General features: G+C 38.3%; 2 protein-coding genes and 1 long non-coding RNA gene across 3 annotated transcripts; 2 read left to right on the top strand and 1 right to left on the bottom strand.

Annotated features, from left to right (window-relative positions):
* The first annotated feature begins 8,418 nt into the window (after positions 1-8,418).
* LOC125314245 lies at positions 8,419-9,094 on the top strand. The gene has a single exon (XM_048276106.1). It carries the CDS (start codon positions 8,534-8,536, stop codon positions 8,744-8,746), a length of 213 nt encoding a protein of 70 aa, XP_048132063.1. The 5' UTR covers positions 8,419-8,533; the 3' UTR covers positions 8,747-9,094.
* Positions 9,095-16,174: 7,080 nt separating this feature from the next.
* LOC115754384 (probable prefoldin subunit 3) lies at positions 16,175-21,632 on the top strand. The gene is made up of 6 exons (XM_030693384.2): positions 16,175-16,440; positions 16,813-16,870; positions 17,854-17,925; positions 20,655-20,774; positions 20,858-20,959; positions 21,288-21,632. Exons 1-6 carry the CDS (start codon positions 16,301-16,303, stop codon positions 21,366-21,368), a joined length of 573 nt encoding a protein of 190 aa, XP_030549244.1. The 5' UTR covers positions 16,175-16,300; the 3' UTR covers positions 21,369-21,632.
* LOC125314425 lies at positions 21,035-21,324 on the bottom strand. Its single transcript, XR_007197920.1, has 2 exons — positions 21,191-21,324; positions 21,035-21,125 (listed from the first exon to the last, which is right to left on the bottom strand). It is a non-coding gene; the product is annotated as an uncharacterized LOC125314425 (long non-coding RNA).
* Positions 21,633-21,874: the final 242 nt, after the last annotated feature.

Genomic DNA, 21,874 nt, shown 5'->3' on the forward strand with positions numbered 1-21,874 from the left:
AAAGTTGGGAAAAAGAAACTTTCAAAGTCTCATCAGGGACTTAAAGTAACATACGTCAACTTTCCCATTGATCAAAATCCCCAGCTAAATTGGTGGATTAAAGCGCTCAAGCCAGCTGACAAAACCCAGTCCATGATTTGGCCATAATCCGAAGCTCTTGAGTAAGCAACTTCATGACCCCACCATATCCTATTCAACTGCCCATTCAGACTGATTTCTTGTGAAGGTGGTAGACAATTAAGGTCCGTTTGGTAATGATTCTGATCTGAAAAAGTAATTCTAATTAGAATCATATTTTTTTATTCTGTTCCCTAGAAAATTTTTAGAAAATCAGAACGCGTTTAATAACTGCACAAAATTTCTATTTTCGGAACAGAAATGCATTTGGTAAATGTACAAAATATCTGTTCATGGGAATAATAAGAAGGGGAGAATTCTATTTTTAAAATATTTTTCCTTTCTTTAAAAAAAATTTAAATTTTTTTTAACTTTTTCAAAAATTTTAAATTCCCCCCTTTTTGTATTTTTAAAATTTTTTAAAAATTTTATATAAAAAGTTTTAACTTTTGATTAAATTTTAAAGCTTATTTTTGAATATTTCATTGTTGGTAAATTTTAAATCTAATTTTATTTTTTTTAAAGTTCGGAAGTCGGCGTGGAAGCCCACATGGACTTAATCTTTTTAAAAGAACTAAGACTTTGCTCTTTTTCATGATTCTCAAAAGTGATTTTTTTTTTTTTAGAATCAATTTTTTTTAGTTCTTCTTTTTGCTCCAAAACTATTTTGAGGAACAGAATTAAAATCATAATCATTTACATTACCAAATATGTTTCTGATCCTTTTTTGTTCTGGAGAACATAATCATATAATCAAAATCATTGCCAAACAGGTCCTTAATATGTGTGAAAATGGACAAAATTTGAGTGTGACATGCTTATTAAGGAACGTGAAAGTCGAAGCCAATACAGCTCAATCAATAGTTGCAAAAGTTTGAAAATTCCGTTAAGTCAGATAGTGGGTGAAGCAGCTCAGTTGGCAGGCTTGATGTGTGAGAAACGATTGACCAAAAGCTTGCTCAATTCAATGGATAAAATATTTGCAGCAATCTCTTTTCAAGCATAAATATTTCGAGACAAGATGCAGTTCAGGGAGCTCTTGAGGACCCCATGAATCAACTCATAAAAACAATTTCAACCCCAAAATTCTAGGCGAACACTTTGGGAGATAAATTAAATTTTCACAAACTTCCGGCCCAAACTAGTCAAAACTTTCACCCTAGAGAGTGAAAGTACATTCAAAGATCTCTCCAACCATAGGTCGCACGTCCCAAGTAGAGATTGGAAAGGCCTCTTAAAGCCCACCAAAAGTACTCTCTTCACGGGTCAATGGTGTAAGTACGAAGTTTTTTCAGTATTGGGAGGTTGGTCGTGAGCCGGGAAAACGAGTGATATTTTGAGAAAAAATGAAGGAATTTCGATGCAAACCAAGACTTGGGAGTTAAACTAGATACATCTCGTTGGATTACGTGTCAAAGGTGTCGACGAGAGAGGTCTTGGAGTCGGACAAAAACCTTTGTTGTCAGTTTTCTTCTCTGCAGATCCCATTTTCAAGTTTGAAGGAGCCAACGTCCAGGCGCCTTCAAAGGGTAATTTCTTGGATTCCTCGGCTAAGAGCCACTTCATGCAGCAACTAAGAAGCAAGTTAAGGATCCTAGATGTATTTTTGTTCATTGTTGAGCATGGTTTGACCATGGAATATCAAGAGGCAAACCAGCCCAAAAAAATGACTTTTGAGGCTGGAATTTTTTGAAGGTGTTGAACAAGTTTCAAAAGCCTTTGCATAAACACCTTGCTAAGCTATCTTAAATGCATTATATGTCCTTGTGAGCTTGATGCATGTTATATGGGAGTACAAAAGATGCTTAGATCAGCTTGGTTTGGTCTTTAAGTATCTATGTGAACCATGATATTGCTTAGAAACTTGAGCCAAAACCTGAGCCGATCCACACCGGCTCATGGCTGGCCGGTGTGGATCATGTGTGAAGGCCGTTTTGACGTATGGAGCCAATCGTTCTCCGAGATGTTTGTCGCATTTGAAATTCCATTGTACATACTTGCATTTGGATCAAGTACACTTTCCTATGTGTCTAGCAGGGGGCTTGAATCTGAGTCGACAACCTGTTTGCCTATTTGCAAGTTGATATGTTTATCTTACATTACTTTTTATCCTAAAAAAAAAGTTAAAAGTAAATTTCATCACCCGAAAAGTCCCAAACGGGTAATGTGTCAATTTTTGAACTTGCCTGTTACTGATACGAGGTGATAAATTTATTAAAATACTAGATATATTTTCTATATCGAGTGACAAGTTTGTTGAACTTCCGCAAGTTCTTCGCAGAGAATGATATTGTCTGTATCTTTTTATGGTAGTCATTTTTTTTTTAAAGTTTTCACAAATAGGAATACCCTCTTCGCAAAGAATGACATCGTTGATTATTTTTTTCAGCTTTGTAATCGTGTGTGTGTGTGTGTATATATATATATATATATATATATATATATATATATATATATTTATATTTATATTTTAAATAATGTTGATTGAGAACATATTCCCCCTACGTGGCCCTCATTCTTAATTGGCCCGATCCAATTTAGGCGTGAGAAGCTATGACAGGTAGACCATGCTTTTTAGAAATAATTTAAACTATTTATTATAAACAAACTTAAAGAATATGAAATTAATGAGCAAATATAATATGTACCGAAAGGAAATGCTGTATTCTAGAATTAGATAAGACTGAGAATTGACTATAACAATTTTTAGAATTACCATCCTAAAATCAATCACCTTTATTAATGCTTAAATAGATAAGACACCTCCCATGTGACATATTTTCTCTTGTAATACCTTGAGCTGAAAGACCGCGGACGCCCACTAGTCTCTTGTTTCCAACGCCCGAAAGTGCGATGTCAACGGTTCTGGCTAGAAGGTGGGCAGAAGTTTCCTTTGCTTCGGTCAATTTAAATCCCCAAGAACTTTCCATTGACTTTCTCACAATGGTTGACTTTCCATCACAGCACTTCCCTTAAAAGAAAAATCCATGACACAGCGCGATTATCCACCGACTATTGATTCGATTCAGAGGAACTCTTGAAGAAGAGGACCAAAGGTCGAAGACGAAGCCGAAAAATGGGGTTTGTCGTGTTCGTGTCGCTCCCGATGCTGATCCTCTTCGTCGTCCTGTGCTTTGCATGCTACCACATGGGCAAGCGACGGGGCCAAGAAGAAGGCCGGATCCTCGCGGCGCAGGAGCTCACTGCGGCCAATGGCATTTCCCAACTGCCACCGCCACCGGGATATCCTCCGCCACCGCCACCGCCGCCGCAGTACTTCCCTTCTCCTTCTCCTCATAATCCAAATCCCACCTACATCAAGCAAGAAAACGGCACGAGTTTTTAGCAATTTTTGTGTGAAAATTATCGAGAAATCCGAGAGGGTGATGAGTGCCTTTGTTTCAAGACTATGGGAATGTGATCATGTCATCAGCGGTATAAATTGTACTTTGAGTTCATCGTCAAGCAATTTATTATGTGTAACATCTATTTTGAGATATCTGCAATCTGTCCTAGTCTGTGTTCCTTAATTAATGTAATTTTTTTGGTTTAGTTTTGATTTCTATAGTAGTGACTTTATTCTTTTCTTTTTTTCTCTAAGCTACTTAATTTAATTGTTTTTTAATATTACTCATAATTTGTTCATTATGAACCTTTCGTATCATTCATTCTCATACCTCCTTTTGTTTCCATTTTATTTTTTCGATAATCATTTAACACATGTTGAGGCTATGTTTGTTTCACGTACAATGAATGACTTGAAAAAAATAAATTTCTCAAAAAGTAATCGCTCATATTGTTTTAAATAATTAGTCAATGAAAGCTATCTTAATTATCGACGCGATGACGACAATATGTGCAAACATTTTTATGGACATTGAAAACATTTTCGTTCATTTGTTTTTTGTAAGCAATATAACGATCATTTTGAGAAAAATATTTTTCAAATTATTTATATTTCGCGAAACAAACGCACCTTAAATCAACTCCACAGATAACTAATCTTTTGCACTTGTCCTAAGAGTGGCGTTTTTCCCACTCCTTTTTTGGCTTAAATACTCCATATTTTTAAGTTCTAACCATATTAACCCTTGTGTGGTCCACAACTTCTCTCACCTTTTTTGTTTTGTTTCTTCTTTTTCTTTCTTTGCAGGTCTCACCTTCCTTTTCCTTCTTCCTTGTCTGCTAGAGAAAATTCTTTCTTTGCATGTTTTTTACGTCACTATTCTCGTCTTGTTGTTTATGAATTTGAGTTCATGCCAAAGAGTTTCAATTAAGCATATGAGCTTGTCAATGCTAAGAGCACATGATGGAACCTTGATCTTCCTAGTGAGAGGCTTCCAAGATTTGCCCATCTTCCATGGTCATTCCACCATCATAAGCATCCTCCTGATCTTCTTTCCACAATCACCATGTGGTCGAAGTCCCCCAACTTGGATCCTCAAAAGCATTGACTTGTTTGCTTTCATCAAGGCCAAACCGTGGTCCATCTTCGACCCACCGATACCACTGCCGCCCCTGTCGGCCGATCGCTGCATTTCAAAGTACAACCAGATCGATTTGTACCCCCTCAAAGCATCCCTTTAGAGTCCGAGGATGTGCTCGGCCCGATCAACTCTGCCATTGACTTGTTGTCCGGTGTAGGTGGCATGAGGACTGTTTTGGCCAAAGAACTTGCTAGGTACGTCCAGCTCAATGTCTCAGGATATGCTAACGATGAGGCGGAGACAATGAGGTGGCCGAATGTCCATCTCGAGAACTCGACAGCTCGAGGCAAGCGCCGGTGATGACATAGAGGATGATCTTTTTATGGGACTTGTTGGGGTTATCATTGTATGTTTACCTAGTCTTTGTGCATTCAATCTTTGGTAGTGTGAAAGCAAGCCTGTGGGAGTTCATGGGCTTGTAAAATTGAAATTCATATGAGAAATAGAATGTCCTGAATTGCAAAAAAACTGTGTTGAACGTTGGATCCGCAAGAGAATTTCTTGCAAGAGAGCGAAAAGAGAAGTTAGAAGGAAGAAGAAAGTAGGTTCCACAAGAAAAGAAAAGAAAAAAACAAAGCAAAACAAAAGGATTGAGAGTTGCAATTGAAGTGATGAGCCAAGTAAGGGTTGATATCGTCAAAACACAAAGATGAGGAGTGTCTAAGTAATATGAGGAGTGAAAAAAAGCACGGTCCTTGTCCTAACTCTAATTGTTATTTGCAAATTAATTAAATCTAAGCTAAAAATCAAGCGTACTTTGACTTCATTGCCAGGCATTTTAGTTAAATTGAAAACTTATATTGAGATATCTGTTATCCCCCGTTATTGAGGACTCATATTAAGTGCAATGTGTTGTTGCTGTTTTTTAAGAATGCCCAGAAACTCGATCTGCAATTACTTAGTTAAAAGGACAATAATACTCCAAATTCAATCGACTGTGGTAGTTTTAAGTATTCTTTTTCTTCTTGCATTAAATTCCATTAGCTTATTATATGGGTGAACTAGCATGATGGCCCAAGCAATGCGCCGGACAATTATGTAGAAACTGCGACAAGAAAAAGATAAATTATTACTATAACTATCAGGGAGTTGAATATCAAATTAGGTAAAATCACAAAAACGGTCTCTTCAAATTACCTATTGAAAAATACTAAGTTCTTAAATCTCCTAACTACCGAGGAAAAGCAATTTGAGCGAATAGATTGCAATGGTCCTTATAACAATACAAGCACAAATTGTAGGAGAAGTGAAAAGGGAATAATTATCCAAAAAGTCCTAAATTTATTGCACGACGATCAATTTTGTCTTAATTTTTTTTAATTTGGTCAACTTAGTCATATAAATATAGTTCTTTTGATCAATTTTGGTTGGAATAGCTGATGTGGATGCCGATTGTTGTATGTTTCATAGTTAGTGGACAACACGGGTGGACTTGGATAATTTTTGTAATTTTTTTTAAATTTTTTAAGAACTTCGTAATTCTTTGTTTTGATATTTGTTTTACTTTTCCCAACATGAATCATCCTAGAAGGACGGCAAGGGCTTGGCGACCCTTGCCCAATGCCTATGAAAGTCGCCGGCCTTTTGGGAAGATGCACAGTAGAAAGAAAAAACGGAAACAAAAAAAGTAATAAAAAAATCAGAAAATTTCAAAAAATATTTTAAGATTTTCTACATTAGTAGCGGCCTTATCATGTAAATCGGTTGGTGTTTTCATCACAATTTCTTCTTAAAATTGGGTGAAAGAACTATATTGGCAAATCGCTAAAGGGTTTAGGATTAAATTAGTCAAAATGAAAATTTTAAAACTAAATTGATCGCGGTCCATTAACAAGTTTAAAATTTTTTGGACAATTTTCTCAAATAATAGTTAATGATTTATGTTGGTTGAGCCTAGCAGAAGTATGTAGCACCCTCGTATTATTTTTTTATTTTTAATATTTTTTGGGGTCAGATCATCCTCGTATGATCACGTGAGCTGTTTGACAGCCTGTGTAACTTGTAAGAATTGAATGTTCCTTTCGTCTCCAAAGGAGGTCGGAGAAACCGGGATAGAGCATAGGATTCCGATGCCCCACGTGAAGATATTGCCAGCCGGCTGGATAGAGCCCACTATTTACCAAGAAATGTAGGACCCAACATTAAGGGTGTGCTTTTTTTTTTTCTTTGGTAAAGGGACCCAACATTAAGGATGTGTTTCACAAAAAATTAAATTTAGAAAAAATTTTCCAAAAAATAAACGCTTGTATCTTTTGGAAAAATTCGGGCGCGTATGGTGACGCTCCTCTTTTAGAAATCAACTTCCGGTAGGAAGTTGATTTTTCTAGTTCTTTTCAAAAGCAGAAGTTGATTTTTCTACTTCTACTTGTAGAAGTTATTTCGATAAGAGAAATTCGTTTAATAACAATTAAAAATTTCTACTTCTAAAATATTATTAACACAAAATATTCTATCAAAAATTATTATTGGAGGCCGAAAAAATTTTAGTTCATTTTTTAACTTTTAAAATTTCTTTAGAAATAATTTTTACTAAAAAATTTATTATTTAATTTTTAAAATAAAAATTCATTATTTATTTTTTGCTTTGGTGACTAGAGACGACAACTCGACGGCGGCGGCGGACTCCACGGTCGATGGTTGGCGACGGTCGCGGTTAACGAAGATTGGCGGTCGCGCGCGATTATGCCCGGCAAAGGTTGGCAGTAGGCGGTGATCGGTGGTCAACGGTTGATGGCGCCGATGGTCGGCGATCGAGGGCGGAGATGGGCTGCGGCTAGAGGAGGTTTGAGGTGGGCGAAGGCGGGCGATGTTCGGCGGTTGGCGGTGGTCGTGGGCTGCGATCGGTGATGGTCCGCGGTGGCGGAGGTTGGTAGATGTAGATATGATCGAAAAGATGGTGACAGCGTAATAAAGAGGGGATGATGTGAGAAGTACTTTGAGTTAGAGAAGTTATTTTTTTTAACTTCTTAAATTGGGAGAAACATATCTTCGGAGGTGAAAATTTTTACCAAACGGCTTTCTGCTCCAGAAGCATTTCAAGAGCATAAATTCACTTCCAAAAGTGTTATCATGTGCACCCTTAATCAACGGAAAATATTTTCATTATCGATAACACTTTATTCCAAACTGTTTTCACAGTGATGAAAATATTTTGCATTCATTCATTTTTATGAGTGATACAAGCATTTATTTTTTGGAAAATATTTTTTAGATCTTTGATTTTCCATAAAACAAAGACACCATAAGATTCAAAATCTGACAAAAAGAAAAACATTAAGACTTCACCAACAAAAGAAAAAAACAGAATTTAAGTTGCAATTGATTCGTCCGCCAAATCATCTTTAAATTATTGTAGTTTTTGTTAACGACTGCTTCCACAGCACTTGCTAATCATATATACGAGGAAATATTTCATTTCGCGACGCGTAATTAAGCGTAACAGGAAAGGGGAAAAAAAATAGTGTCTTGAAAATTGCAAAATTCCATTTGCTAGATAGACGCTCTTTAATGAAGTCCCCACTAACAAAATGGGTGCAGCCCAAATTCACTTTTCTTGCAAAAAGAAATAAAAATAGATGATAAAAGAACCATAATAATGGCTTGCCTTGAGATGATTGGTCAATCAAAAAGTAGCCGTTGGAAGCTTGAACGTTGAGCCTACTTTATGCGCCTTCTCTCCCCGAACGTTACAGGTGATTCCTTAAAACTCCCTGTGTTCTTGTTTGTTTATTACTGTCAAGACCCCAGTCTCTTCTGGACAGAATCTATTCTGGGAAGTGTCCTGATTAAACAAGCAGCCGCTTCTCTCTCTATATATTCCGCACGCCCCGTGTTTCACAGCTGAACCACATCTCTCTCTCTCTCTCTCTCTCTCTCTCTCTCTCTCTTACAGTCATTTTCTCAGATTGATTTAGAAGAAGAAGAAGAAGATGGGTTTGGTGGTGGTGATATCGCTGCCGCTGATACTGTTCTGCTTATTGCTCGGCTTCGGTTGCTACTTCTTTGGAAGAGCCCGAGGGAGGAAAGACGTACACACCAACCCCCAAGTGTACGGCGTCCCGACCCCGCCTCCGGGCACTTATGCTTCGCCGCCGCCGCCCCCGCCGGCCACCAAGATGCCCCCATCCGACCAAAACGTCTGAACACTCTCGCCTCCGTCCTTAAAAAAGAGCTCATCATGTAGATTTCTCTTCGAAGTGGGTGTGCTTTTCTCATTTTTCCCTGAATTTCGTACTTACTTTGATAAATTCTTTGTTGGGTATATATGGGCCGATTGAGGTTGAGGTGGTGTATGATGAGCAATGAGCATATGAAGTGAGTGCGTGTGTTTGAGGCATTTGTTGTGTTGTATGAAAGAAAGAAACCATGTAGAAACTACGAAGTTTGGGAACAAAACCATTTGTAGATTTGGATTGGCTGAGGAAATTGAAGAAGTGTTCTAGCTTGATTAATTAGATTCATATGTTAATTTTCTCGCGATCTTTCTGGAACATTGGAATGCTTTAATTAGGGGAGTCTAGGGAAACTAGCCGAATTAGAAAAACAAAAATCAAGGAATCGACCGGATGGAATCAAATCGAAACAACACTAATCTTCTGACCGAAACCCCGACTTAAAGATTCTACACGGGATTAATTAGGCTGATATGGGTTTCGGTTCAATTCGGACAAACTACCGAGGGATTTACGCAATGCACACGAACAGATCGTTTCTCTCGGGGTTGAATTGTGGAAAATGCACATCCGTACGCATCTAGGATCAACATGCCCCGGCGGAAAGGGGCAAAGGCCTCAAAAAATTTGGAACCTCCAATGTACCAAATTGAAATCTTACTAGCGGCAGACCAATATTTTTCTTTTACGTCTGAAAGTTTGTGACTCTAAATTTGCCACGTGGTTTCCACCCATTCATCTTCATCCTTTTGGTTGGGTACGAAACTTAGGGAGGACATTTGCACCATTCTCGGCAACTTTTGAGAGTCCATGTTTGTTCGATGAGTCTCATGAAGATTAAGTCCGTGTTTGGTTTTCATGGAATTATGGTAAGTTCATATAACTATGCAGTAGTTAGTCCAAGTCAGATGAAACTGAATAAAAGTACATAAAAGCTTTCTCAGAATTAAGGAGAAAGGATGAGGTTAAGACACATCTGACAGCCCAAAATCAAGGCAAAGTATCCATCCTCACATGAGTTGTGATTCAATTGGCTAGCAAATTGGCTCTTCTCGAAAACACGAAAGTAAGGTTTGACCGAAAAAAGAACAAAGAAACACTTAAAGTTGTTCATCTGCGCAATGGAGCTTCTGCAATCTCGTATCACATGTTAAGTTAGTTCCTCGATCTGGGCTGGTCCCACGAATCGAACCGGAAGGACCTCTTTCCAGTTTTTGAGATCGGAAATCGGACCAACCAGTTCCCAAACAATCCAATAAAGCCGGTGGATTATTAAAAGGATGAGCAACACGGATTTTTTTATTTTAATTTATGGATTAGAACTAGGTTTGCATTTAATAAATAAAAATAATAATCGGTGGATTATCATGTTTATGTTAAGAAATATAATGATTAAATAATAAATAATCGGTTCGGTTTGGGCGGTCTAGGACCGGACCTAAAATTATAGGTTCGAATTTTATGGATCTCGATCTTGGACCAAATCGGATAGGTCAGATCCGTGTGGCTCCTGATTGGTTGATCTATCTTGCTCACTCCAATAATCTAATGAGCACACTTTGACCCATTTAGTAGGGGTGAGCAAATCGGACTGATTGGATCGAGAACCGCTTGGACCAGTGGTTTGGTTCTAGGTTTTAGAGGGTGGCGGTCCGGTCCCCGATTCTTAAAATTAGAACCGGTGACCTAGCGGTTCGGTTCCCAATTTCAGAGTCATAAGACCAGGTCGGATCGCCCGGACCGGACCGGACCGGTCGTCATTTATTTATTTATTAAAAGTAACCCTAAAAGTAACGTTTAGTGTTGCTTCTTTCTTTCGCAGCCCTTTTTTTTTCCTACCTCTCTTAGTCTCACTCTCTCTCAAGTCCTAGCAAAGAACCCTAGTAGCTTGACTTCCTCATCCTTCGCCTCTCACGCGTGCGTCTCTCACTCGACGGCTCCGGCCTCGCTAAGTCCCTCTCAACTGAGTTGCGTCCCTCTGGCTCGACTCCTCCCGCTTGCGGACTCAGCTCGAGTCTCGACTCTGGCCTCTCTCTCACTCTGTTTGGCCATTCGTGACTGCAATCGCATCTGATTCCTTGCACGAAATAGTGCACTTCTTGGACACGGATATGATCTTGAAGGCAGCAAGCAAGTCACGATCGGGTGGATGAAAGGCAGGGTGTGTGGAGTAAACCTGAGCTAGTTTGTGTAGATGAACTGTGACGGATCTTATATTGAAGAAACAAAACATGCTATGGTCAGCCCAAAAAAAAAAAAAAACCGTCGGGGAGATGGCCGGGTTCTTAGATCTTAACTGGTTCTATTGGGCTGCTTGGAAATCGGACTGGAAATTGCTCACCCCTATCATTTAGCACGTCAAAAAAGGTAGTTTTATCATCCATTACGAAGATTTTCTTAGAAGCTATGTGATTTTCCTCCCATTATGAATTACACGAAAAGATGTCTCTGGAATTTCTGGTTCTGTCGACCCAATTTGAGACGTGTCGTGCTTACTTATGTCAACATGTGTTTGCCTTATGCAGTACAACCCTAGAGATATCGTAGAATATTAACAATTTTACCCAACAAGTTACAAAAAATCCAAAGGTCTTTTTGGCCTAGAGAAAACAATATTTGATGGCATTTAGGCTCGTTTGTTCCACGAAAAATAAATAATTTTTAAAATATTTTTCTGAAAATGATCATATTTTTGGACGATAAAAATATTTTTTATTCACTCATTTTTGTAGGTGATAAGAATGATTATTAAAAAAAATACTTTTCAAATCATTTATTCTCTTCCAAACAAATGAAGGCTTAAAGTTTTGTGATTGATTGGACAAACAATCTCATCGTTCTATGGAAAAGTAATTCACAACTATTAAGCTATTAGGTAGTAATAGGGGTGCACATGGTCTAGGTTAGTGCGGTTACCTCAGGAATTGGTGGTCAGACCGATGGTCCCATGAGGTCCAATGGAACTGGTAAAATGAAAATAGAAGGGAAATGTATTCAAAAAAAGGAACTTATTCCTTTTACATATTTACGTACAATATTCTCGTCATTCACATGGGGATGTCCATGTCATAGTGAATATCGAACACAATGTTTGATATTGTGTGTAGTTATGTGAATCTCATTTCTACGTACTATATTGTATTTAATGAGAAAACAATTTCGCGGGAAATTTTTTTCCCATGTCCAAGTCCCTTTCTTTGCCTAGAATCTCATTTTTACGAATACTAATTGTATTTAAAAAATTTAAAAAAAATTGTACGTTAGATTGGGCAGTCCATTGGTCTAGTTCCCGGTTCGGTTCAATTTCCCCTAAAATAGGGAATCGGATCTCTTGGACACCGATTCCACCTTGAGGAACTGTGGATTGAACTAGTGATCTCCAGAATAGGATCAAACCCGTCGGTTCGTTTCGGTCCGGGCGGTTCCCGATCCGGTCCAAGTAATTCTCGATTCGATCGGTCCATCTTGCTCACTCTTATTAGTAATTAGGGGTGTCCAAACCAAACATTATACCCGAATAGAACCATGAAACGACCTGACCAATACCTGAAAATTTGAGAATTCATGGCTTGGGTCTTGTTTGGGTCAGGTAATGACTTAAATTATGGATATTATAAAGATTTTGGGTTGGGTCGAGTTGGGCCGAGTCGGGTTGGGTTGGGTTTTGGATCATGTTTGTCATGTGTGAATGTTGCTAACTTATCTAAATTTCATTTTTCAGTAGCAATTAGTCATATCTTATATTAAATTTCTTCATTGATTTTAGCATCTTTAGTTTTGTTTAAAAAAGGATATTCCTTAAACTATCGAAAAAAATTAATTCTTTTTTCATTGTTTTTTTTTTATAAAATAAGAAAGGAAGCATGGGATAAATGGATAATACTATGTCAAGAATCATTCGAAAAAATAAAATATAAAAGGGAAACAAGAGAGGATTAAGGGTGTGTTTGGGAAGGGCTTTCTCAAGGGGCTGTGGGTGTCCAAAGCTTCATGGGCCAAAGTCTAGGTGTTTAGAGATGTTTTTCAAAACATCCTTAGATGAAAGTAAGCCTCCAAAAGTCTGAAAAGCATAAGGCAGACTGTTGCCTCGGCTTTATAGCATTCTCGGCATGCTGCCGAGAATGAACAATGCTTTTTTTATTTTGCCTTTATTATCCTCATATTTTTACTATAATTCCAAGTTTAGCCCTTGCTCTTTTTGGAATCTAAATGCAGCCATAAAACATTGCCCTCACATTTGGAGCTCCCTCACGATCAGCCACAATGACCTCTCCTCAATTTGGGCTTCAAGCATCGACCAAACCTCAAGCAAGGCGACGTCGAAGTCACGCGATCTCGGGCGAGTAACGACAAGGCCGCCCGACCTCGGGTGTGCCTCTCTCAACTCTAGCGTTGGGCAAGCCGGGCGGTAGATCTGGACTTTGATGTCGTATGAGTCGGGCGAAAGGTAAACACAGCCGTGTGACCACCGGCGACTTGACGCCGAGGTCCCGTAACCTCGGGCAAGCAACGACGACCGCCCGACCTCGGGCGTACCTCTCTCGAGTTTGGCGTTGGGCAAGCCAAGCGGTAGATTTGGACTCTGATGTCACATGAGTTAGGCGGAAGGTAATCGCCACCGTGCGACCTTCGAAGACTCGATGCCGATATCACACGACCCCTCGCTTATGTCTGTTGCACTAGCTAGGTGTTTGTCCATCTCCTCCACCACTGTAAACTCCCAAATTTGCAAGGAGAAGATGAACATGACGTGGGCAAATTAAAATAAAAAGTGAGCAGTGCGTGGGCTTTTTTAGGCTTGGGCAGTTTTCTTTTTTCAATTTTAAACAAATTAGAATAAAAAAAATCTAAATAGGTCAATCACTTTCCAAAGATATGTTCACTAAACAGCATTTTTTCAAACTTTCTTCTCAAGGCACTTTTCAATTATAGTTTACCAAACAACTTTTGCATTTTACCAAATCCCTTCGGACTAAAGATATTTATATTTTCTCAAAGACTTTCCTGAAAAGCCTTTCCAAACACAGCCTGAATTAATTGGCTATACAAGCAAGGAAGGTCATGCACATTCCTCTATTGTCCAGTTTTCACACCGAATATGTGTGAATTTATTTTGCCAAACACGATTTTTTTAAATTCTTCTTTATCTATATTAGAAAGACCAAATTTTTTGTTTTCAAATTTATACAAGCAAATATGAAAAGTGTTTGTGGTGTGTTCAAAACATCGATATCTAGAAAATATTAAGCAAAATTACGTTATTATGAAATAGTTGAATCATTAAATAATAGAGGGAACTATACACAATACCAGTAAATTGCAAAAATCATATATTTGTACAGAAAGAGAAGAATATTTTAGGCATGGTTTTTTCAACAAAAAAATAAATGATTTGAAAAATATTTTCCTAAAATTGATGAGTTATATCACTTAAACTAATTAGTTAATAGAAAATATTTTCATGTTGACAACAAGTTATGTCGAAACATTTTCATAGATGATGAATATATTTTCCCATTAATTCATTTGTTAAGTGATATGGACGATCATTTAAAAAATGGACCCTTATAATATGAATTTAAAAAAGCAAAGCACATTCCTCTATCGTTTCAAACCGACCGTTTTGGATTACGCCTTTAATGTTCGAGTCTTGTTTGGTTTGGGTCAAGCACATTCCTCTATTGTTTCGGGTTGGATTGGATATCATGGAAACACGACCTGACCTGATCCATTGACACCCCTATCAGTAATAGATAAGGGCTTTGAGTTTATTAAATAAGAGTGAGTCACAAAGCGACCTTATTCTTAATATTGTACATGGTATGCATTTTAGCACACAATCCACTGTCTGGATTAATTTATTTTCATTTTCACTTCCATTTGTAAACAATGAAACAATTTGAAGTGTTTCTAACTTGCTCAATGAAGAATAAGGTTTGGTTATTCCAAGTTATAAATGTTTATTTAACATAATTTCATTGAAAAACACGTGCCATAAATGTCGATTATACTTTTTTCTTTATTTCATTCCTCCATAACACCTTACATTCCTATGTTGTATGGTTCAAATATAAAATCAACTAGTTAGAACTAATGACATCTATATATTGTTAACATTGAAAAGTACCCCATTTCTTGGTTCAAAATAATACCATTAGTATTTGCGAGACATAAGAAAACTCTAATTATTTCAGAGGCGAACAAAAGTTCCAAAAGCACTGACAGATTTTAGGGGATCACTATGAATGATAATGACGTGCGGTTGCCACTAAATTTGCAATTTTATCCCTAAAAAAAAATTCAAAGATGCCAATAGCTTTTATTAATTTAATCATAGACAATAAGAAAATGTTGGTTCTTGAATAGAATAACTCTTTGATGTCCGAATTTCCCTTATCAAATTCATTTTTCTAGTTATGAAAAGTAAATATTTCTGCTAAATCTTGTTAGTAATTTATTTTATCCATACTAATCCTAACGATATATTCATGTCGAAAGGTATTTTCTTTTTTGTAAAGAATTACATATGTGAAGGTAGCCGAAATACCGCAATCATTCACGAGGGTACTTTCTTCCAACTGAAAGTTGCACTAAAGTAGTCTTAGGATGCGCTTTGGGAGAACATATGGGAAAAGCATTTGCATGTATATAAAGAATTTTAGACCAAAGGGTTTTCACAAGATGCAAGTAGTCTTTGATGAGTAATTTTTTTACAAACTAAAATATCCAATCTGAAGAATTATTCTTCAAATGAAAATTTAAAGAGAGAGAGAGCCTGCATGACCTACATGAGGGCCGCAAATTAGGCCACCTAGCTCGGGCGCACGGCCGCCAAGTCCCCAGGCGAGGAGGGTCTCGTGACCTCAAGTAACGACACACCAAGGTTGCGATGCCTCAAGCCTTGTCGGAGGTCACACGACCTAAGGTAAGGCCTGCCTGTGCCAAATTTGGTTTGTTGGCGTTAGATCTAGCTCACTGGTGTTCAATCTGGGCTCTTTGGCAACTTCAGGCATTGTTGGTTAGATATGCATAGTAAAGCCAGCAAGGGTAAAATCGGAATTTTAGTTTGGGAATGGAAAATTTGGAAGGAAGAAATCGCATTTTGAAAATGCTAGATTTCACTTGTTTTTTTTTTTTTTTGGGTCGAAATGCTAGCTTTCACTTAAAGGCTCTTGAAATTTAGAGGCCCAAAGTCTCTTGCCTTGAGTACACAAAGAGTCGGGCCAGGCGGTCCGCCCGCCCACTGGACCCGTTTATTAGACCGGACTAATCCGCATGTGCAACCCCGGTCCGATCCCAGGAGATCCCTCAACGTAGCGCCCGTGGAATCGAGTCCAAACGACTCGAGAACCAGCGACGTCGTTGCACCTCCCTCGTCGCCCTCCCACTCGCAGAGGAAAGGCCGAAAGGGAGAAACGCTCGAGTGCAGACTCTCTTCCTCTTCCCTGCGCGAGCTTTCTCTCTCTAGAACCATAGACCGACCTTTTGCTTGGATAGAGAGAGAGAGAGGGTGGGAGATAAACAATGGCGTCGTCATCGGGCTCAGGCGAGGTCACGACGGAGAGAAGAGGAATACCGGGCGCTCAATTCGTGGAAGATGTCCAGACTTACCTCGCACAAGCCGGCCTCGACGTCAACTCTGCTCTAGCCTTTCTCCAAGAGCGGTACTCATGAATCGCATGCTTATTGGTTGTGTTTTTGTGTTCAATGTTTGCCAGTGTTAATATCTAGCTCATCTGATCTTCGGGAGCTAATTTTTCAAAGCTTGATTTGGTCAAAATAAATGCTGTTACGCGCTTGACCTAGCGAGGGAGGTCTGGGGATTTGCTGCTTATAGGCGTGTCTGGTTGTTTAGTTTCGTTTTCGGCTGTAGTTCGGAAGTCAAGTAGCATACGTGGATCGATTTTTCAATGCTCTGTGGAAATTGTCCTGTACAAGCGGCGGAAGATGCTGGGAAAAGAGATGTTTATTGAAATTTTGGATTTTTTTATTTATCCTTAGAGAACTTGTGGTGATTAGTGGGATGATACTTGCAGGCTTCAGCAATACAAGCTTGTTGAGATGAAACTCCTAGCTCAACAGAGGGATCTTCAGGTGTGATGTTGTAGTTCGCTCTGTTAGTTTAATTTGGATGTTGCGGTTCTTAATTACTGGCTTTCTATAATGCTTATTCTTGTTGGCAAAGGTTTCCTGACTCCATTGTTGCTAGTTTGAGATTTGTTATTATCAACTGCGCTTTAGATGTGCGTGTACAATTTCTCATCTACTGGTTCTTTTGTGTCGTTATACCTGCTATTGAATTTGCTGTTGAGTTACATTTCGTTGTTCATTTTCTTCATGTGATCACAAACAATGACCCAGATACAAGTGTACTGTTGAATACCATAGACACTATCCCTCCTGTCTGCCCTTGTGCTACCACTGGACCTCGTTTCTTTCTCCTCTTTTCTCTTTTGGTGGTTTTTGTAAAATATAAACAACACGGTGTTGAAATGTTCTGCAATGGTTACCATGGAGGTGGGTGTACATGCATTGGTGGGTAGACCTTCTTTTAGAGCTTTGACGCATTTAAGTGTGCTAATTTTTTCTTGATTTTTAAGAGCTATAAAGACATGATTAAGATGATTATTTAGTTTAAGAAAAAAGAAATGTACTAGGGTAAGACAGACAAGAAACAAAACAAGAAGCTTGTCAGTTCTGAGTTCTGCCTTTCGTAATGCATTGCTTATTGAATACTGTTTTCATTAATGCAATGGGCATATCCTCAATTTTCTGTTTTTTTAAGTTCAACTTTAACCTCTTCTCAAATTCAAGTGAGTTTCACTTTTCCTGTAAAGAGGATTAGAATAAAAAGTTAAAACAATCCAGGTTAGCACCTCTTTGATGTCTTACAATGAATTTCTCTTTACGTTGACTTGATAGATCTGAGTGCGCTTGGTTCTTTTTTCCGACTGTAACCATTGGTGAATTGGGAACTTGAGCACTTTGTTAGTATGTTAATGTTTACTTTGTCAGCATGATACTTTTTCTTTTGTTTGTTACTGGGTTGTTAATTCAATGTCTATTTTAAATGCCAGGCAAAAATTCCTGATATTGAGAAGTGTTTGGACATAGTCGCTACTCTACAGGCCAAGAAGGGTTCTGGTGAGGTTCGTTGTCTCACGCAACTCGTGCTTCTGTCTATGTGAACTAGATTTTGGGGGAATTTCCTTTTTATTTTCCACAAGTTGATAGCGAAGTGGTGCTTACCTGCTTTTTAACGACAAGCTGTGGATTTCGGTAATTTGGTTGAGGGGTGCCTAATTGATTGACAACCTTGTGTTGCAATGATGAGACTTTGAATCTTGACATGACATGATTGCAGTTACTTACCTCTGAGCAAATTAGATCATGATGTTCACATGTAATTAGAATGAGAAAGAGACTTTCCTTCTAAAATGCTTGCTTGGCCCATTTATGGAAATGAAAAATGTTGATGCACATCACTAAATAGTAAGCCTTAGTTATGCTCCCCCTGTTAGGAAATTTTCTCATTTAAAGGTACGAGTAACATGCAGATTAGGTGTTGCATCCTGCATGTCGTACCTTATTAATCTTTGTTTTATACTTTATCACATCAAATGGTTTTGTCATTGAAATACTTCGGTATTATCTCCATGTTTGGCGGTCGTGCATTAGAGGCTTTCAATTGCTTATCTCAAAATGAGTAGGAATTAACTGCATTTAGGTTCTATTTGAAAAGGGAATCACTTTTGCGGATCCTTCTCATCCTTTGAGAATGAGCAAGAGGATATGAAGAGATATTGTTTTGCTTGTTATTCTAGTTCGGAGCCTTGTATTGAGAAAAAGTGACAAAGAAATGTGAAGATGTGTCTAATTCAGGAGTTCTTTTCTTTTTTTCTTTTTTTTTATGACTGTTTCACATCGGTTGTTATTCTTTTTTCGCTGACCCCTTAGGGGAGTTCAGAGCTGGTTTTAGTATCTTGTGAACAACAGACAATTCATTTGTTTCATGTGTCCCTTCATTTAAATAGGAGAATGCTTTCTTGCTGATTGAATATTATTCAGAAAGCAATAGTTTTGTCGAGCATCTTTTAACAGAGTTATTTACATGAGAGTGAATCTAACAAACTTGGGGTAAGAAGTTAGTCTTAGAAATTTTTAACCATATGTGAAATCTAAAGCCATCTTTTTCCTTAATGCAAGATTTTGAGGCTCTCTTAGTTCTATCTCTAGACTAAAAAAAGGTCAAGATTGGATTGGGTATGATTCAATTCCATGTTCACCACATCTTATCTACCCCACCTTACCAGCAATCTTGTGTAAGAGAACTAAAAATTTGGCCATCTCATTCACTTCTGGTTACCAGTCTCTGCATAAATGGTGAAATCCTACCACTATTTTCTGCCATCAACAAAGTTTCCTGCTCATGTGCTGTAATATCCACATCTCTGCAGCGGACAAGAATCTGCTAGATTAATCCCGCACAATTAGTCCTTCCAAAACATCAACTACGAGGTCGCCAGGCATCCAGCCCCTCTGCCAAGATTCATCTCTCTCTCTCTCTCTCTCTCTCTCTCTCTCTCTCTCTCTCTCACGACACACACACAAAAGTACTGCTATGTGTTGCCTCCATCCTTCTTTACGCTGAGGTTTACTCCATTAAATAAGCTACAACCTTTAACCCTCTGACGGTACATAAACAAATTTGTGATATCTCTCTCAATACGAAAATCCATCCAGCCCCTCTGCCAAGATTCATCTCTCTGTCTCTGTCTGTCTCTGTCTCTCTCACGACACACACACAAAAGCACTACTATGTGTGCCTCCATCTTTCTTTATGCTGAGGTTTACTCCATTAAATAAGCTACAACCTTTATCCCTCTGACGGTACATAAACAAATTTGTGATATCTCTCTCAATACAAAAATCCAGGATTTGAATTGATCAATCATTTCAAGTTGGGGCACACCTTGATGCAACAGTTACTTCACCACTCCATTCCACCACAACGTTGTCCTCTTTTGTCCTCTCTGCATGATACCTGTGATTGAGCATACCATTATGTCGTGCACAATGAACTTGTGTTTCTATTACAGTAAGATTGAACCATGGCCTCAGAACTGGAATTTAAGATTGAAATTCAAGTTGCACGCTTTTCGGTGTGTGTATTTTAACTGAAAAAACTTAAGGGGTATCTGTCAGACTCATGCTATTGACTGTTGAGGTATCACGCGACCGGATCATATTTTTCCAATCCGGAGTTCTTTCTCAGTACATCCCTTTTAGTTCTTTGTATGTCTTAGAATTGAGCAATAGTTTCCTACACAGTTTCTGTTTTTCATCTGGAATCCTTGACAGTCTATCAGTCATCTTTCATGTGTGATGTTAACTAAAAATTTTCTGTGGTCTTATTATGCTAGAAAATATTAAATTAAAAAAATCTTCTTGGTCGTTGATGCTCTCTTAGCTGATCACATCGCTTCTTTTTATCTTTACAAAGCAAGTGGAGGATGCACTAATTTAATTCTTGCCATACTAGGAACTACTTTTGCTGCTGTTCACATGATGTGGAATATCCAATCGTCTTTTCTCCTTTGCAAATGCACTTCTGGAAGCAATATACCTAATAATCTAGGTTAGTGCTTTGAAGAGCCGGTGCTGATCTCAATAAGTGAGGTGGTTTTAGATTTGGACACCTGAATATCGCCAGTATATTTAGCTAGTTGCTTTGATGTCCGAAGGTCCTATTAGAAACCGACATGTGGTGAGATTATTGTATTGGGCTTTAGAACCTAAGACTATCAAAACTTCTACGGCGCAAATGATAATAGCCACCAAGCTGACTGGTTTTTATGGCTCTTTATTCTGTATACAGGCACTCCTTGCTGATTTTGAAGTCTCTGAAGGCATATATTCACGAGCTCGCATTGAAGATACTGATTCAGTATGCTTATGGCTGGGAGCAAATGTTATGTTGGAGTATTCATGTGATGAGGTTGTTGTCGATTTTAAGCAATGTCCCTTTCTATCCAATAATGATGTCAACTATTTTATTTATTGCATAAAGTCATGTTGCAGGCCACAACTCTTCTACAAAAGAACTTAGAAAATGCTAAAGCAAGTTTAGAAGTTCTTGTTGCTGATCTGCAATTCTTAAGGGACCAAGTAACAATCACGCAGGTAAGTCAAATTTTTTTTATTTATTTAAACTTGGAGGGCCATGTTTGTTTCAAGCTGTTTACTATGTCAGTTGTAGGTAGGATTGTTGTTGTTGAACTACTGCTGCCGTGAAATTTGTAACTGGCGTGAGGCTATAAATTGCGAAGACAAGCTAATTTGTGACAACCTGGAGTATGGTGATATTGCCTTATGTGAACTTAAAAAAATTTGGAACTTGTTGGAGGGTCATACTCTTTAGTTTAAATCATGGAAAATGTTGGTGGTCCCTTAAAATTTTCTGTTTTGGGGGGAGAAAACAACCCTTGAGAGGTGAATTATATTTTGGCAGGTTACGATTGCTCGTGTGTATAATTGGGATGTTCACCAAAAGAGAATCCGTCAAGCTGGTGCTCCTGCCAAAGACTCTTAAAGGAATCTTTTCAACTCGAATCATGGTAGCAGAATCTGTACTCCTGGATGAGAGTACGTCTTTGATCTCCCCATTTTCGATTGGGTGAATGGATTATGTATCGCTCTGTGATCGCAATGGTTAGACTCTGACAACGAGTGATTTTGGTTAGGTTTAGTTAGATTTACTGCATTACACAAAGCTTGTCATGTAAACGATTTTGATTGAGAACCTCTTGGGCTTGAGCTTTCACTTTCTGTAAGCAGTGCGCTAGTTTTGAGTTAATATTGGGTCCATCCATGTTGCCTCGTTTCGCCTTGACTATGTATGTTTGGTAAGAACTACTTTAAATTTGAATTGGTGGAAAAACATGGGTCTGCCTGGGGTCCACTGGGGAATACATGTCAGCAAGAATGTTTTTGGATCAAGTGACTTAGTGGTGTAGTTTGGTGGGTCTCTTGTTGTCAGACCTTACCTTATCTTAAACCCTTAAAAGGCTCCTGGATCTTGGAGATTTCTATTATATT

Source organism: Rhodamnia argentea, chromosome 3, assembly GCF_020921035.1.
Source record: "Rhodamnia argentea isolate NSW1041297 chromosome 3, ASM2092103v1, whole genome shotgun sequence".
NCBI lineage: Eukaryota > Viridiplantae > Streptophyta > Magnoliopsida > Myrtales > Myrtaceae > Rhodamnia > Rhodamnia argentea.